This window comes from Hyperoodon ampullatus (genome assembly GCF_949752795.1).
Source record: "Hyperoodon ampullatus genome assembly, chromosome: 2".
Lineage (NCBI taxonomy): Eukaryota > Metazoa > Chordata > Mammalia > Artiodactyla > Ziphiidae > Hyperoodon > Hyperoodon ampullatus.
The window spans coordinates 23,531,982-23,550,819 of NC_136915.1; the positions used below are offsets into that span (position 1 = coordinate 23,531,982).

At 38.3% G+C, this 18,838-nt stretch overlaps 1 protein-coding gene across 1 annotated transcript in view; it reads left to right on the forward strand.

Moving 5' to 3' along the window:
* Positions 1-16,790, forward strand: part of YTHDF2 (YTH N6-methyladenosine RNA binding protein F2) — a gene marked incomplete at its 5' end in the record, with an annotated part of 31,195 nt that extends 14,405 nt beyond the window's left edge. The window contains one exon of the mRNA XM_079698516.1: positions 15,941-16,790. Within this exon, the coding sequence (XP_079554642.1) occupies positions 15,941-15,964 (24 nt within the window). The 3' untranslated portion in view covers positions 15,965-16,790. The remainder of the gene's footprint in view (positions 1-15,940) is intronic.
* Positions 16,791-18,838: the final 2,048 nt, after the last annotated feature.

Genomic DNA, 18,838 nt, shown 5'->3' on the forward strand with positions numbered 1-18,838 from the left:
ATTCCTGTATTCCATTGGTAGTTTGAGGTCAGCCATGTCATTGACACCATGGAAATTGACAAATGCTATATACAAATCAGGACTTGATTTTTGTTGATTGTCTAGACTTAAAAGGATGGAGAAAATATTAATACAGATTTGCCACAAGGCATGTGGGATCTTAGTTCCCCGGCCAGGGATTGAACCCATGTCCCCTGCAGTGGTAGAGCGGAGTTCTAACCACTCAGGGAATTCCCTTAATGCAGATTAAACTTAAGTGTGTCATGTCTCTATCCCTGACATATTTTGAATAAAACAAAATTTGAGGAATTAGTCTTCCAGAATTTGAAAATTATTATCCAGTTTAGCAAGGAAGTTGCTCAAATTGACAAGCCAGTGAAGTTCTGACATATGTCTTTGTTATTTCACTTTTGTCTTTAAGTCATTAGTATCAATAAATGAAAATATGTTGGAACTCCACCCAAAGCACAGTCTCTCTCTACTCCCAAAGCCCATGGACCACTGTGTGATATATGGAGTTTGCCAGATAGAAAACTGGGTCTTGTGAAATGAGTTTAATATGGAAAGAAAAAGTGACAAATCTGGAGAGGTTGGTTGGGCCTAGTATAAGAAGGGCTTTGGATTTTTATCGTGTACTTATGTTTTTAGATTGTAAGGGAGGATAGTCAGTGTAGAGTGACAGTTTAGAGGATGGGAAGGATGAAATACTTACTGAGCACTGACTTTGTTAGGTACTTTCATAGTTTTACTTTAATCCCCACACCAACTCCGGGAGGCAGTATCCCATATTTATAGGTAGGAAAATGGAAACTCAGGTTAGCAACTTACCTAAAGTCATCTATTAAATGAGGAGAGAGAAGGGTAGGTGACTCAAATACCAAATGAGAGTCTTTTACAATAGTTGGGAGAAAGACAGTGAGAGCCTGGATCAAGATAGTGAGAATGGGGAAGTTACAGTTGAAAAATGTGGTAGAAATATTTGCTGATTAGTTATTTAAAAAAAACTTAGAGAATATGGGATGAGCAGCAGGTTAGGGTTTGGAGATGTGTTGGCTTTTGGAAATAGTATTTGGGGTGCTTGTAGGACAGAAAGGTGATAGTAGGATCTGGAGCTCAGGAGAGATCTGTTGATAGAAATTTGGGAGTTTCCAGCTCAGTATAGGTAAAGGCATGGACGAGTTTAAGATTCTTCAAGAATATTGTTAATAAAAATAATGGCTGAAATTATTGCTTATTCTGTAGTGTCTAATATGCACCTGTCCTGAATACATTTAAAAAAAATAAATTTATTTATTTTATTTGTTTTTGGCTGCGTGTGGGCTTTCTCTAGTTGTGGTGAGCCGGGGCTACTCCTTGTTGTGCTGCGCGGGCTTCTCATTGTGGTGGCTTTTCTTGTTGCGGAGCATGGGCTCTAGGCTCACGGGCTTCAGTAGTTGTGGCACGTGGGCTCAGTAGTTGTGGCTCGCAGGCTCAGTAGTTGTGGCACACGGGCTTTAGTTGCTCTGCGGCATGTGGGATCTTTGCGGGACAGGGATCGAACCCATGTTCCCTGCATCGGCAGGCAGACTCTCAACCACTGCGCTACCAGGGAAGTCCCTGAATACATATTTTTATGTAAGTTTTCATTTAATTCTATCATTGTGAGGTATGTACAGCCATCTCAGTTTTACAGATGAAGGCACTGAAGCACAGAAGAGAGTACATTCTTTTGCACAGTTGCCCAAACTATGAAAGCAGAGCTGACGTTCTACTTCAGTGTGGTTCCAGAGCCAACACGCATTGAGAGAAGAGGGCCAAAGAAAGAACCCCCAGCAATAACACAATTTAAAGGATGGATTAAAGAGGGACCAAGTGAAAGGGTTTGAGAGGGAGTAGTTGGAGCTTTAGAAAGAGAACAAGGAAAGGGCTATATCTTGAGTAGAATTTCAAGCAGTGGGGTATAATCAACTTATTCAGAGACTGTAGAGAGGTAGCAGTTGACTGCAAATGCCAACAACTATCTGAATAAAAGTAACATGAGAGTGCTTTGTTAGGGGTTTGAAGGTTTTGGTCTCCATACATCATTCAGCAGACTGTGCATTTGTTGTTTCTATAGTGTTCCAGCCCTTCACAACCTGTGAAGTTTTCTAAGCTGTCTGTTCCAAGCCTTTAAGGGATTTAATGAAGTAAGACCGGCTTCTGTTTAGTTAGTACGGGCTGTTTTGGTGAATTAGACCATATAACAATGTCTGAAATGCCGTTGGGTATTAAAAATGTCAGTATTCTGTTTTTGCTATGGCTAAAGATCGATCCAGAGGGGACTGCTGTTTTTCCAAACTTAAACATTTTGGGACAAGGGGTAGTTAGCGATTCTAGAATCATTTAGTATTTACTCTGAATAGTTTAAATCAAGAATTACTCAGATGTGAACCATTCTGCTTACCTGCCAGAAGTAAAGATTAGTCCTATGACAGTTTTCAGACTTTTTAAAAGTGGAATTTTTTTTTTCTCCTCCAAACAAAACTTTACTCAGAACCCCATGAATGGCTAATTTCACATGCTCAGCTCTCTTTTTTTCCCTGGGTGATCTTCAGAGCATCTCCTCTATGAAGCATAATTTGGAATCCACTGGATGACAGGAATTTTTCAAAAAATGGTGCATGGAGGTGGAGTTGGGGGTGGGGGGATCTATTTTGAAATTGAAGAAATGTAAGGAATCTGCAGCTTCAGCATGTCATTTAGGTGTATTGGTTATTTAGTCTTGGAGGAAGGGAGGGATTAGAAAAACATCTCACAACAGCTGGGGATGCTACAGCATTGGCTTTGACTGCCTTAGTTTAAGGAACTGTATGATAAAGGACTGACACCTGCACTATATAGGAATTTCATGTAGAGGAGGAAAAGCTCTGTTCCCTGAATTAGGGAAAACAAAAGATCTCTTTCTTCACCATTGAAATCTGCAAGTCTGCAAATGAGGAAGGAGAGTGTGGTAGGCTCAGATCATCCTTTCTGCCTTTCTCCACAGAAGCAGGTAATTTAACTTAAATTTGCATCCTGCTGCCACCACCTCCAGAGCAAAGTTTTCTAGTTATAACAACTAGACTGTATAGACTAACAACTAGCTCAATAGTGCGCCCTAATGCTTTTCATCCCTGGCTGAATGAGCGATTCCTAATTGAACTGATGTAACTCCAGTTAGCCATAGGGAGGAGATGTAAGTGAAACAGTATAGTATAGTGGGTATTAAAGTGCTCATTTTACAGGATGAGACCAAGTACAGAAGAAAAGAATAACAAGACCAGAGTTGAGTCATTTTTATGGAAGACTCGCTTTGAGTTGGGTCTAGAAGGATGTATATAGGAAAAGATTGTGGAAAGAAAGATGAAGGAAGAAAATGGCTAAACCTTCAAGTTTAAGCTGTTGGGTATGTGGGGAGCAGGAAGAGGCAGGCAGTTGCTCTTTCCAACTCATTTGCATTTACTGCTGTTGTAATACCTGGTGGTTCTTATGAGGTATTTAATACTCTGCTACATGTGTCAAAGATAAAAATGTGGACAGATCACTTGTGTAATATGTGAAGCCATTTAGAAAGGTAGACTTATATGTAAGCTTTTGACTTCATATGGACCTTTTGCGCATTCAGGGTATAGATAGCATATAGAGCTTTTAAACTGTTTGCATGTTAAAAAAATTTGCAACGTGCAAATTTTATATTAGCATTTGCAAATTTTCCGTGTGCATTTGTTTTTCATTGTAATAACCAAATTATAAAATGTGTAGAAAATAAAAGAAAACTCACTCATAGTCCCTCTATCCTGACAAAACCGCTCATCATTTTTTGGCTTATTTTCCAACACAAGTTAGTGGTTTATACAGTTATAATCATAGTCTATGTAGTATTTTATCCTGCTTTTCCCCCTTAATACTTCAGGTATTTACCCATATTTAGCCATTTTTTGCATTTGTACATAAGGCACTTTCCATATCTTATCTCTGATCCCTTGTAACAATCCTGTAGAATAAGATTATCTTCTTTTTTCTTTTTTTTTTTTTTTTTTGTCCCCGCTGCTTGGCTTGCGGGATCTTAGTTCCCTGACGAACTCGGGCCCCCTGCAGTGGAAGCTTCCAAGTCCTAACCACGGGACCGCCAGGGAGTTCCCAAGATTATCTTCATTTTACAGTTAGGGAACTGAGATTCAGAAAGGAATAATTTTGTTAAGATCACTAGCTAGGTTGTAGAACAGCTGGAATTCGTTTTGCCCCAAAGCTTTTCTGTTCTTAGGCCTTGCTGCATCTTTACATTTATCATTTAAAATAACTAACTGCAATGTTCTATTATCTACTAATGCCTGTAGTCAGTCAACTCTTCGTTGGCTATATGAGGAGAGCATAATTGGTTGAAACTTAAACCTTTATTTAAGCACTTAGGTTTAAAACTCCCTCATCACAAGCATCAAAAGGGAGCAGATTAGATCTACTCTACCTAACCTTGTGAGAGAGTTGTTGCTAATGACAGGCAGCAAGAGTAAGGGAGAACACAAATGGTTCTGAATAATTACTCTGGAAGGTTAAGGTTATAAAATTGAATGGGAAGGTTTTAGGCTACCTCTTCTTGTACACAGACTGCAAGATTACCTCATTTTAGTGGCAGAACTAGAACCCTAGACAAGTTCTTGGGTAATTCAAAATCATTTATGACAAATGTTACCTTACTTGCAGTCCATAAGCCTGCAAAGGGGTGGCGAGGGGAGCAGGGTGGACGTTGTGTGAGAGCTTCAGAGTATAAATTCCAAAAAAATGGTAACAACAATTTAAAGCAAACTTTGAGTCACCTGGAAAGTATTTACAAAAATACTGATAACTGGGTTTACCCCAGATTTACTAAACTGAAATTTTATTTAGTAAGCTCCCTAGGTATTTCTTAAAAGGATTAGAAGCAGTTGAAGAGAAGTTTTCCAGTTTGTACAGGTTACCATCTGAGAGTTACTTACATTGCAGATTCTTGTGCTTCCTCACCTACTGAGTGGGCACCTTTGGAATTGAGGCTTTGGAATCTGCATTTTATCAGCCCTGTAGGTGATTCTCTTGTATTTAAATTATAAATGTCATTAGGTAGTGTTTTGTATGTCCCCCACCTCAAATTCCTCATGCTTATTTTTTGTGTAAGTTTCTTCCTTTGCTCTGTAGTCCTTCCAGTCTCTGCCTGCTAGTCTCAAGACTTCATCTTTTTTTTTTTTTGAGATGTTGAGTTCATTTTTATTAAATATTAATCAGAACCATATGAAACTGCCATATTTCTGGGTCAAAAAAGACTTCATCTTTAGAAGCAATGTTAGAATTCACATGTGTCTGATAAGTCTGGCTGTACCTTTTTATACTGTGGCCTACCTTAAGGCTGAAAGGGTCTTTTGAGTAGTATTTTTCATCAGCTATCAATATTATGAGCCTCTAGTGAATTGCCTGTATTGTTTGTTCATTAAAAGGTGCAGATGTCTTTGGCTGAATATCCTCCGTGTTACTTGTTATAATCTGCTCCTCAGAGACATTATGGCTACTTCTAAGAGGCTTTAATGTTTTAAGTTTTACATTATTTTATTGTATCTTCCTTTTTGTGAGCACATTAATTGTTTAGAGTTGTTAGATAATTTTAAGCAATAAGATTTAGTGGCCACTATCCATCCTGAAGTTGCCTGAAGATGTTAACTGAGTTTTTAAAAGAATTTATATATTTTATTTTATTTATTTTTGGCTGCATTGGATCTCTGTTGCGGTGTGCGGGTTTTCTCTAGTTGTGGCGAGTGGGGGCTACTCTTCGTTGCGGTGCGCGGGCCTCTCATTGCAGTGGCTTCTCTTGTGGAGCACAGGCTCTAGGCGCGTGGACTTCAGTTGTTGTGGCGTGCGAGCTCTAGAGTGCAGGCTCAGTAGTTGCGGCTCACGGGCTTAGTTGCTCCGTGGCATGTGGGATCTTCTGGGATTAGGGCTCGAACCCGTGTCCCCTGCATTGGCACGTGGATTTTTAACCACTGTGCCACCAGGGAAGCCTGTTAACTGATTTTTAAAGGTAATCAGTTTTTTTGGCATGTGGGAAGAGATTCTATTATTCTATTAAGTATATTACGTATGATGGGCCTTTAAAAAAATTTAGGTATATATACATTAGGTAGATATTATTATTAAGCATGAATCCTAGATTCTGTTTTCTTGTTAGCATAGTATTGAAAAGGCTAGGAGCTCAGAAGATGGTGTCATATCTGCCACTATCAGTGATTTGAGCAAGTAAACTCTGAGCCTCAGTATTTTATGATTATTGTGATCCATAATCTCAGGCATATAAATGTATATATGCACATAAATACACCTTCGTTTATTTTGGATCAGTCATCACATTCTTCAGTAACTTTTGGCATGGTACTTAATAATGCTACTGAGTTTCCATTTTGGGGTCCCAGCCTTGGAATAGACTGAGGAGGGCACAAGACTGAAAGGGAGATCAGTTAAAAGGAATCTGTGGCAAAGTCCTATTGAGAGGGTACAGTAGCTTGGACTAGAGAGGTATTAATGGAGGTGTTGAGGATGGTTCGACTGGAAATTTTTGAAGGTGGAACTGGAGGTTGTATCATTTATCAGATAGCTGGAAAGCATATTCAGTGATTGCTTCATTCTTTCTGAACTTACTGTCAAATGCTGGGAGTGGGGGGGATTTGACTGATAAGCTATTAAAAAACCTTATTTGTTTAATTGTATTCTGAAGTGTTTTCAGAAATTGATTTTATTGTGAAATCAGTTTTTGTTCAAATGTAGTTCTTCCTGGAGAGCCAAGGAGTGATTCAAAGAATAACTGAAAAAATAACTGAAAAAATTTTAATGTATCTGTCTTACCGTTTGCTCTGTTACTAGTTAAGACTTACGATTCAGGGCCTGAAAACAGTAGATTATCCAGGCTTTTACTTCTGACCTTGTTAGTGAAATGTATATAGGAGTTCAGCTACTAACTAACAATCTTGGAAAAGAATTTGATGTTAGGAAAGGTTATTAGTTAAATGCATTTACTTCATCCTGGTGCTCCTATGCCAGTTCTCAGAAATTTATTTCAAGTAAATGTCCATTTCTGCACCTAGAAAATCTTAAAAGGGAGGGAATGTGTGTGTGTGTGTGTGTGTGTGTGTGTGTATAACTCATATATTCATAGCATCAGAGACTATTATGATTGATCCGGGAGTTCCCTGGCAGTTCAGTGATTAGGACTCCGCGCTTTCACTGACGTGGCTCCGGGTTCAGTCCTTGGTCAGGGAACTAAGATCTCACAGGCCTCGCAGCACAGCCCCCCCCCCCAAAAAAAGATTGATTTCATAAGCCATATAAAGCATTGAAAGTCATATTAGTATAATCCTATTTTTTTATGTTAACCTATGTAAGCATTGTCTTATTTTCAGCCAGGGACCCTGAAATTTGTGTTCTTTTCTATCAGGGACCATGGGGATATAAGAAAACTTTCTTTGAGGGCTATTATTAAGTGAATTTTATTTGAGGGGTAGACATCAGATTTTAAAGTTAATATATATCCGACAAATAAATATATGTGTGCCTCTTGTGTTTTATGGCCCACTTCAAAGTGGGGAGAGGGGTGGTAGTAGAAATGAGAAAGGATATTAAGCTAAATAGAGGAAAAATTAAGCAGATTTATAATATCGTAGGAAGAGATTTCAAATGTGCAGACTTTAAGTAACATTGCCACCTTGTGGCTTTTAGAATATTTCCTCTAGAGATGAACTTTTGCATAGATGTAAGGTGAGGAGGGACTAAGATGTGATGGGTGAATGGTGTGAGTATTAACCTCCAGTTGTTTAAGTGACAGACCAGATATTGGGGCCTAGAAACTTCTTCCCCTGGTTTATACATTCTTAGTTTATATCTTTAAATTTATTTTTATTTTGTAAAAATTTTTTTTAGTCTCTTAATTGAACAATGAACAATGAGATTGTGAACTGATTTAAAGATTAGGATGAATGTCCTAGTGAGAATTTTGTGATGAGGTATGAATTCAGTAAAATCTTGCTCTGCTATTTTCCTTTTTTTCTTTATTACCATCACAGTATCCTCAAGCTTTAGGAATCCTTCTTCCCTTCCTTTTAGCATTTGGTCTGTTTTTTGGTTAACTGGGACTTTATGATTAACTGTGTGTTTGTGCTTGAGGATCTTATGCAGGAGCTTAACCTAGACTAGCCAGTCCAGCCTGTTCCTACCACAGATCTCAGTGTAGCTGCCTTGCACATGGCACTAGGTTAAAAAAGGTAGTAGGTAGGCTGCAACATGACACCACCACCACGGGGAAAGCCAGTATGCTGTACCACTTCCCCTGCTACGGGGGGTTAGTAGCATCTTCGTGTATAAAAGCTGGAGTGTCCAACAAGACACAAATGCATGTTGTGTTTATGGCAGTTCCAGCTGGGACTTGGACCCATTGGAGGTCCCAGCTTGCTTTTATGCGTTCTGCTGCTCTTTCCTTTTATTGTTTATCTTGTCATCATTCTTCTGTCCCCCACCCTCCCAACCCCAGCTTTTTTAAAATTAAATATTACCAAGGTAGGACTGGTTAATTAGAAATGTTAATAAATACATCTGACAAGTGAAGTCTTTCGACCATAAATTGTCAAAGCAGTTTAGTGGAATTCCCAGTGGTAATAGGAAATAGTCACAAAAGTGAAAGAAAAGACCTGCTGTAAGAGAAGTCTTTTATGGAAACTTAAAAGGTTTTAATGTCCCAAAGTGGTTAAAATAACGGTCCTTGTGTTAGAATCTTCTCTGTGTCATTTTTTTTTCTCTGTGTCATTTTTTTTTCTCATTTTAAAAGACTTGTAAAAAGCTGATAGGCAGATTTTTTCTTTTGCTAGAATACCCTCATGTTTGATGATTTTAGTGTAGGTATGAGGAAATTAAACACATTTCAAAGTTTCATGAGTTGTTAAACATAACTTTTTATTTTTATTTTTGGCTGCGTTGGGTCTTCGTTGCTGCAAGCGGGCTTTCTCTAGTTGTGGCAAGCAGGGGCTACTCTTTGTTGTGGTGTGCGGGCTTCTCATTGCGGTGGCTTCTCTTCTTGCGGAGCATGGGCTCTAGGCACGCAGGCTTCGGTGGTTGCAGCATGCGGGCTTAGTAGTTACAGCACACGGGCCTTAGAGCGCTTGGGCTTCAGTAGTTGTGGTGTGCGGGCTCAGTAGTTCTGGCTTGTGAGTTCTAGAGCGCAGGCTCAGTAGTTGTGGCACATGGGCCTAGTTGCTCCACGGCATGTGGGATCTTCCCGAACCAGGGATCGAACCTGTGTCTTCTGCATTGGCAGGTGGATTCTTAACCATTGCGCCACCAGGGAAGTCCCAAATATAATGCAGCCAATTTTTGCAGAAGAATTAAATGAATTATCCCCCAATTTATTAACTTTTTACTTTGAAATAATTTCAAACTTGGAGAAATTTAAAGAATAGTGCAAAGGACTCCCACATACTCTTCACCCAGATTTACCAGTGTAATATTTTGCTACATTTGCTGTATCTTCTCTTCGGAGATGTGTGTGAAATTTTTTTCTGAACCATTTGAGAGTAAGTTCCAAGACATCATGACCTTTTCTCCTAAATATTTTGCTGTGTAGTTCCTAAGAACAAGAACATGCATTTATGAGCACGATGCAGTTTTCAAAATCAGGAAATTTAACATTGACACAATACGATTATCTAATCTACAGATATTATTCATATTTATGCCAGTTGTCTTAATGTCCTTGGTAGCAATTTTTGGGGGGCGGGGGGGTCCAGGGTCCACTCCAGGATCTTTCAGTTTTATGTCTTTTTAGTCTCTTAATCTGCAGTTATACACACATACTCATGCACCAACATCCCACCCATTCACCCGTTTTGTTTGTTTATGATATGACATTTCTGAAGAGTATATGCTATTTATTTTTGTAGATGTCGCTGTTTGAGGTTTCCTTTCCTCGTTGTGTACATTCAGATGATGCCTTTCTGGCAGGAATACTACATAAGTGACTTTGTGTCCTCAGTGCATCACAGTAGGAAGTATAAGATGGTCTGTTTATGCTGTTACTAGTAATGTTTACTTTGATCACTTATTTAAGGTATCCTGCTTCTCCGCTTAAAGGTACTATTTTCCTTTTAATAAGTGGGAAAATAGTTTGAGACTCTATATAAATATCTTGTTCCTTATCATATTTTTTAAACATCTTTATTGCAGTATAATTGCTTTACAATGGTGTGTTAGTTTCTCCTTTTTAACAAAGTGAATCAGTTATCCTCATCAAATTTTCACCCTTTAGATTTAGCATCCATTGCCAGTTCTTGCGCAATTAAGATATTACTGCGATAGTTGTTTACTTATCATTAAGGCTGTGTAATGCTCAAATTGGGCAATGGCAGGCCTTTCAATCAGGATCCTCTGATTCATTCCCATTTTCAACCAATTTTTTTTTTTTTTTTTTTTTTTTTTGGCTGTGCTGCGTGGCTTTTGGGATCTTAGTTCCCTGACCAGGGGTTGAACTTGCGCCCCCTGCAGTGGAAGCTCAGAGTCATAACCACTGGACCTCTGGAGAATTCCCCCAAGTGTTTTTTTTGTTTGGTTTTTATTTTTTTTTAATATTTATTTATTTGGTTGTGCCGGGTCTTAGTTTTGGCACGTGGGCTCCTTAGTTGAGGCTTGTGGGTTCCTTAGTTGTGGCATGCATGTGGGATTTAGTTCTTGACCAGGGATCGAACCTGGGCCCCCTGCATTGGGAGCGTGGAGTCTTATCTACTGCATCACCAGGGAAGTCCCTTTTTTTTTTTTTTTTTTCCTTTTTTAAAAAAAATGTTTAAAATAGCTAGTATTTAAAATCTTGTGAATCGTTTACAGTTTTATTATTGGTGCCAAATTCATTTTACTTTTCAAGATGGTATGATGTGAATGCTTAAGTATCTTTATAATCTCTGAGAAGATGGATATTATCGTTATTATTTATAAATATATAAACTTATTTTTTGTGTACACATCAAAATTGTATCTGGAAATAGAAGAGCAGTTTATTTTTTATTGTTTATTTATTTACTTTTACATCTTTATTGGAGTATAATTGCTTTACAATGGTGTGTTAGTTTCTGCTTTATAACAAGGTGAATCAGTTATACATATACATATGTTCCCATATCTCTTCCCTCTTGCATCTCCCTCCCTATCCCACCCCTCCAGGTGGTCACAAAGCACCGAGCTGATCTCCCTGTGCTATGCGGCTGCTTCCCACTAGCTATCTACCTTACGTTTGGTAGTGTATATATGTCCATGCCTCTCTCTCCCTTTGCCACAGCTTACCCTTTCCCCCTCCCCATATCCTCAAGTCCATTCTCTAGTTAGAAGAGCAATTTAATCAGCTTGCTGAATTGTATCAATGTGGTATTTTCTTGATGTTGATCAGGAGATTAAGGCAGCTAATGCCATTTGTTGTTTGCATGTAATTTCCATAAATTAAGCTTCTGTCACACAGGTTTACATTAGGGCACAGGTGGTACTTGCCCTCTTGGTATAATTGTGTAGTTAAGATTCAGGAATAGTTTTTTTTTATGAATTTATTCATTTATTTAAATTTTGGCTGCATTGGGTCTTCGCTGCTGCGCGAGGGCTTTCTCTAGTTGCGGCGAGCGGGGGCTACTCTTCGTTGTGGTGCACGGGCTTCTCATTGCGGTGGCTTCTCTTGTTGCGGAGCACAGGCTCTAGGCGCGTGGGCTTCGGTAGTTGTGGCTCGGGAGCTCTAGAGCGCAGGCTCAGTAGCCGTGATGCACCAGCTTAGTTGCTCCGCGGCATGTGGGATCTTCCCAGACCAGGGCCCAAACCTGTGTCCCCTGCACTGGCAGGTGGATTCTTAACCACTCGCCACCAGGGAAGCCCCAGGAATAGTTTTATGTTACGTTTGAGGCAAAATTGAACACAGGTGGATTTAGTATCACATTATAGAGGAACAAACTTTGTGTTTAAAAAATGAGATGACTTAAGTGCAATTTCACAGTGCTGTTTTGAATTTCTTTTGACTAAATATTTTAAATGCTGTTATTAAGCATTGTGATGAACTTACAAGTGTGTATTTCTGTTTGTTTGTTTTGACGAGCTGCGCGGCATGTGGGGAACTAAGGTCCCCTGATCAGGAATAGAACCAGTGCCCCCCTGCAGTGGAAGCGTGGAGTCCTAACCACCGGACCGCCAGGGAATTCCCTTAAGTGTGTTTCTTAGGGAAAAATGGATTTGGCAAAGTCTAGATTTTCTAATTTAATGGTACAGTTTGGAGCATGTAAGTTTACTTGTATTCCTGGGGTTACATTACATTAAAATGAGATAATAGGCAGAATTTTTTCTCCATTTTTTTGTTTTTTGTTTTTCTGCCAGTCTGTTTTTTTTTTTTGATATATTTCAAAGAAATTGTCATTATCAGTATACTTCACCCCTAAACACTTCAGCATGCGTATCATTAACTAGAGCTTAGTATTTGTTTTACATATTTTTTGAGTTAAATAAAATGCACAAATTTTAAGTGTATATTTGCTGAGTGCTGACGAATGTACCCATCTGTGTAACCCAAACCCCAATGAAGATATAGAACATTACCATCCTAGAAATTTCCACCCCCACCCCACCCCACCACAGACAACTACTGTTCTAATTTTGTCCCCACCGTAGATTCATTTTCCCTGTTATAAGACTTCACATAATTGGAATCATACAGTGTGTATTCTTTTGTCTAAGGCTTCTTTCATTCATCATAATGTCTTTGAGAACTGCTTCTCTTTTAGATCTTCAATTCCTTCCTTCCTTCCTTCCTTCTGTCCGTCCGTCTTTGTTGCTGCACCTGGGCTTTCTTTTTTTTTTTTTTGCGGTACACGGGCCTCTCACTGTTGTGGCCTCTCCCTTTGCGGAGCACAGGCTCCGGACGCGCAGGCTCAGCGGCCATGGCTCACAGGCCCAGCCGCTCTGTGGCATGTGGGATCTTCCCAGACCGGGGCATGAACCCATGTCCCCTGCATCGGCAGGCAGACTCTCAACCACTGCGCCACCAGGGAAGCCCCACATGGGCTTTCTCTAGTCTGGCAAGCGGGGGCTACTCTTCATTGCGGTGCGTGGGCTTCTCATTTCGGTGGCTTCTCTTGTTGCGGAGCATGGGCTCTAGGCTCACGAGCTTCAGTAGTTGTGGCGCACGGGCTTAGTTGCTCCACGGCATGTGGGATCTTCCCGGACCAGGGCTCGAACCTGCGTCCCCTGCATTGACAGGCGGATTCTTAACCACTGAGCCACCAGGGAAGCCCTAGATCTTCAATTCTTGAATTCAGAGCAAGGAGGGTTCTCCCAGACCCATGAAAAAACCAGATCTGTATGTGCTAGAATTTAATAATCTGCAAGACGTATTAAGTGAGGGGGAAAAAAAGCAAAGTGAAGTGTGTTTTGTATGCTACTTATGAAAAGAAAAAACAAAAGATGTAATAAGCTTTTATATGCTTAAAATAACTCAAGAAGGACGTAAGAAACTGGTAACAGAAGTTGCCTCTAGGGACTTCTCCCATTTTTATTGAGATATAATTGGCATACAACATTGTTAAAGGTGTACTAAAACATAATGATTTGATATATGTGTTTATTGAGAAATGCTTATTACCACAATAAGTTTAGTTAACATCCATCACCATTTTTTTTCTTGTGATGAGAACCAGAATTTTACATAAAAGTCAACTGTAGCCTGTTATCCACTGCTAAACTCATAAATAAGTTTGTGAGTGAGCTTAGCTAAAGAACTGTTCTTTGCTTTCTAGGAGCTTTTGGTTGAGTTGGGACTAATTTTATATGAAATAAGTCAATACAATTTGATTTTCAATTGTGGATGCAGATTTAGAAGCACATTGAAAACGGCAGTGGTTGAGGAAGTCTCAGAGAAGGAAGAGGTTTTGAACTGTACCCCAGGGCCAGAAGGCCAGGCATTCTTGGCTTTTAAAAGCATAGGAATGAGATTTAATCAAGAAACACGAAGAAAAGAGTCCATATTTCCTGAAACTAAAGGTAGATTTTGATTAGCAGTAGAAGAGAGGTTAAATAAATAGTATCCATCCAAATTAAGAAAGACTGAATGAGGTAGATGAGTTTATGATTGATAGGAGAACCTACTCCTATCACAGCACAGGGGGAACTGTATATTCAGTATCTTGTAATAACCTATAACGGAAAGGAATCTGAAAAAGAATATGTATATGTATGTATAACTGAATCACTTTGCTGTATACCTGAAACTAACACAACATTGTAAATCAACTATACTTCAATTAAAAAAAAAGATTGATATGAGAATCTAGGTGCTTTTGAAAGTTTCATTTTGGTCAATGCCAGAGGGTTTTGGGGTTTTTTTTTAGTTGTGATTTTCCTATTATAAACTATATTAATTATCAAAACTTTGGGAGAGTTATAGAAAGGGAGGGTCAGTACTGCAGCCCAGGAACATCAAAACTTTTGAGGTCCCTTTTATGTTGGATTGAATTTCTTTTTCTTATTCTTGAATTGAGTTTGATTTCCAGAAACAGTGTGTGGGTGAATTGTTTTATTAAATTAATTTTATAAAGGTTGAAGTTTCAAAATGACTTATTTTGAAAATATCCCAGATCCTTGTATGTTGGTGAGTTTATCTCTGAATTCCAGATATGTGAAGTGGGACATCACAAAAAGATAACTGTTCCTTCTGAATAATTTACTGTTTTTATCCTTGGAGTAGTTTAGTGGTGGTAGTCAGTTCATCACAAAGCCTCACTTAACTTTGTTGACTTTTACGTAAATATTTGTAATGACATGGTGTAGGTAAAGAGCCATATAGCCATAGATTTGAATCTTGGTTTTTAGGTAACCTTGGTCAGGTAACTTTTTTGAGCTTTAGTTTTCTTATCTCTAAAGCAGGAATAGTATAGTCCTTGTAGGGTGGTTATGAAGATCATTATGTACAGTGCCTGGAACATGGAAGCCCATAAGTAGTAGTTGCTGTTCTTTTTAAATAGGAATCATGTTTAACTTCAGAACTATAGTTACCATAACGTGAATGGGAGCAAATGACTCTACTCATGTAGCTTGATGAATCGAGTCTAAGTTCAGGTCTGTGTGCTTGCTCCTGACCACTTAATGCTTTTGCTTTTTTTGTTTTTGCTTTTTTTGTTTTTGCTTTTGCTTTTAAAAGGCATGTGGATTGAGTCATATTTTTAAAAATCCCAATAAGTGAGGTAGTGTGTGAAATGGAATGCTGTTTGGGGTACATTTAGGAAACGCTCATAAAGAATGATTCTTAATAAGGAAGGAGCATTTAGATCTATTTCAGGGAAAATGTAAGTATTGCATTCAGTTTTCAAAATCCACTTCTGAGTGGATTTTAAACTCTCCCTAGGGGAAAAGGATGATTTTCTTGCCTGCTATGGACTAAGAGCTTTCTATATGTCGACTCATTAATTCTCCCACAGCCCAGATACATATCCTCACTTTATTTAAAAAAAAGGAAATTAAGGCCTATGAATATGTTTAAGGCCTTGGGACTAATATGGGACGACTCTAGTACTGTTAGGGCTTATGCTGCTTCCCTGATGCAGGCCATTGATAGATACATGTCTGAGTTACCTAGGCCCATATTTTGGGGGGACTGACACATATTAGCGTAAACCAACTATAATAGGAAAACAAATGTGTTTAGTCAGTTAAGAATTTTAAAGTCAAAGAAAAATAATTTTGTATTAATTGGGGTGCTTGAGTGCAAGTACTTCGGTTTAAAATATAAGAAGTAAAAGTCAGTTTTTATTTGTGGGGAATATTCTATTTAGCACAAATAAATTTCTGTTGAGTTATTCTATGAAGTTGTAATTCTTAAACATGTTCAGATAAGTTTTAACTAACCATTTCTTTTTTTTTTTTTAACTTATAGGAACGTCAAGGTCGTGGGAAATAAGAGGCAGTTCTGCACAGACTGCAGCAACGGTTGCATCTGCATATCCTAAGAGGAAAAAAATTGACCTTCAAGAGAATTAGGACTTTTTTCTTAATTTCATTGACTTCAGAGACGATTGCAGACTTGCAGTTTAAGTATTGGAATTTCACAAAAGACATAGGACTTAACTGGAAAATGAAAAAAAAAGAGAAAAAGAAAAAACTAAACAAAAAATCCCTCTAGGTAGTTTAGGTGAAAAATGTCCCTTTTATTTTGGCTTTGGTTGTGATTTCAGAGCATAATGCTTTGTTTTTTTGTCTTTTTACTATGTTTTCCGGATTTTAAAGTCCGTAAGTGCATACAGTTTTCTCTAATTTTTAAACCCTTTCCTCCCCCCATTTTGACATTTGCACTTGGAGAACACTTGAGTTTTGAAGGTTTTGGGCATCCACCCCAGAAAGTGGGAATTTGTTTTTTCCCTTCCGAACTGGAAGAACATTTTTATGAAGAATTTTTGTCTTGGAGAATTTAACAGTGTTACCCAAGGTTGTGTCTTTAAGGGTGGTTCATTTTCTCTGACCCTTTGTTATTCAAAGTAAAATACTAGGAGTCCTAAGAAATGTTCTGTTCTTGTACATTATACTGATTAAGTCAGGATTAATTTGATTTCAAAGCTAAGAACAGTGGTAAAAACTTGTTTACAGAAATGCATTTTGGAAGAGAAAAATATTGTAAAACGTGTAGTGAATGTTTCTTCAGTTTCTTGTTCAGCCAATGAGGAAAGGGCATTGCCTTTCTTTTTACCATTAATCACTTCTCAATAAACGTGAGATCCTGTTGAGCATCACTTCTAGTACCATTTATTAGTATTATTTGAATCTGCTATATTTTATGAAAGCTTTGGAGTATAAGGAGTTTTAAGAGGTGAGACAGCAACCATTTTTAGAAAGTTCACTGAGATGGAATAGTTCAGGCTTGCTTTTGTACCCAGGGTTGGATAACCATGACCTCTGCAAAGCAAGATGGGCCAATATTCATAATGCTTTATTTCTGGATATTTCCCTGAGAAGGTGGAGCCACTGCTATGCTAAATTGTTCAACAAATACTTGATCGTGAGTGCTTATTAGGTGCCAGGCACTGTGCTAGTAACCTTGAGGAAACCTGGCCACATATCTTACGTGCCGAGTAGGTAGAGCCCAGTATCAAGGTTTTAAGTGTTTAATCTGAAATACGACTTATTTAGGCAGGATTCCATGTGGTCCAAGAGCAAGAAATTCCAATGGGCTTGAATCTTTGTGAACCATATAACCATAATGGTAATTGATTCATCCTTGTTTATTTCCTAAGGTTTGGAGCTTCTCTGCCTTAAAGATTTTTAGCCCTTAAAATGTCCCAATTTTGGAGATTTAGTTAAATGTGTAAAACCTTCTGTAGTAAGAAAGGGTTCTGAAAATGGATTATAATACTGTTGGACCCTGTTTTGCCCACAGATTACTTATTCATCCTATTTTACACAGCCCAGGCTACTAAATTAAGGGTGCGATAAAATTAATATATGTTGATTTTGTAATTAGCATTATTGTTGACACTGAGTTGAGAACTTTTCTCTGCCTATCTGAAGCACCGCACAATATACCTAGATATTCCTATTTGCTAAGCTTTTTGAAGTATATTCCCCCCAGATTGGGGAGTCCTTTGTGCTTTCATCGGTTTGAAGATGCCCAATTTTGGATTGGAAATGTAGCATTTATTGCTTTTAATTTTAGCTGAAACTTCTGTGATTTCTACAGGACTCCCATGGGCTTAATGGAGGTTTAGTATTTCATCTTTGAAAGAGAAAAAACTATCCGGAGAGAAGCAAATTCAAAATAATTTTAACCTAGATTTTCCTACCTTGTATTCAAGTTGGATATGAGATTACTCAATATGCTTTTTTACAGTTTGAAATGTTAGTGCCTCAGTATTTAAGCCAGTCCTTCCCAGTCTTTATTTTTACATCACATAGAAAATACTGGTATGGCTTTGAGGACAAGCTGAAAGGAATTTGGAGCCCTTAACAAGGCTGCTCACCCAGCTGTCTCTGAGTGAGTGTTGAGGGAGGCAGGGTGTTGAATTTGTGTATTTTTTTAAAAACCATATTGGCCTTGTAATGTAGTACAAAAAATTAGATTATATTCACTCTTAAAGAGTTGGTCCAGAAGTTGGTTTGGTGAAGATCCCAAAATGCAACTCAACTACTTCTCTTATTTGCTAACAACAACTTTGCCAGTGGAAATTGTTGACTTTTGACTATTTGCCCTTAATGCTTTGTTCTGTCATTTGTGAATGTAAGACTTTGGACAGCCATGCTTGTTTACTGTTCTCCTTTATTGAATATAAGGGGAAACTGAACAATCTCACAACGTGCCATCAATGTTAAATTCAAAGCATTTTTTAAACCTTTAATATCAACAAAATGTATAAGTCTCATATTCACTAGATTTAATCTTAGTTACACTTGATTGGCTACCTTCCCCCAACATGTTCCATTTAAAAAAAAACTTATTTTGCAGAAATGGTGTTAAGAGTTCTCACTCACCATTCACTCAGCTTCCCCCAAATGTTAACATTTTACATACCATGGAGTGATTTTCAAAAACAGTAAATATTGATACAGTACTATTAACTAATCTATAGACCATATTTGGATTGTGCCAGTTGTTCAAGGAATGTCTCTTTTCTAGCTCAGCATCCAGTCCAGGATCCCACAGTATGGTTAGTTGTCTCTAGTCTGTAAACTGCAAGTTCTTCAGTCTTCATCTTTTATGATTTTGACACTTCTGGAGAGTACTGACCAGTTGTTTATGGAGTGCCCCTCGAGTTGAATTTGTCTAATACTTTCTCACTATTAGATT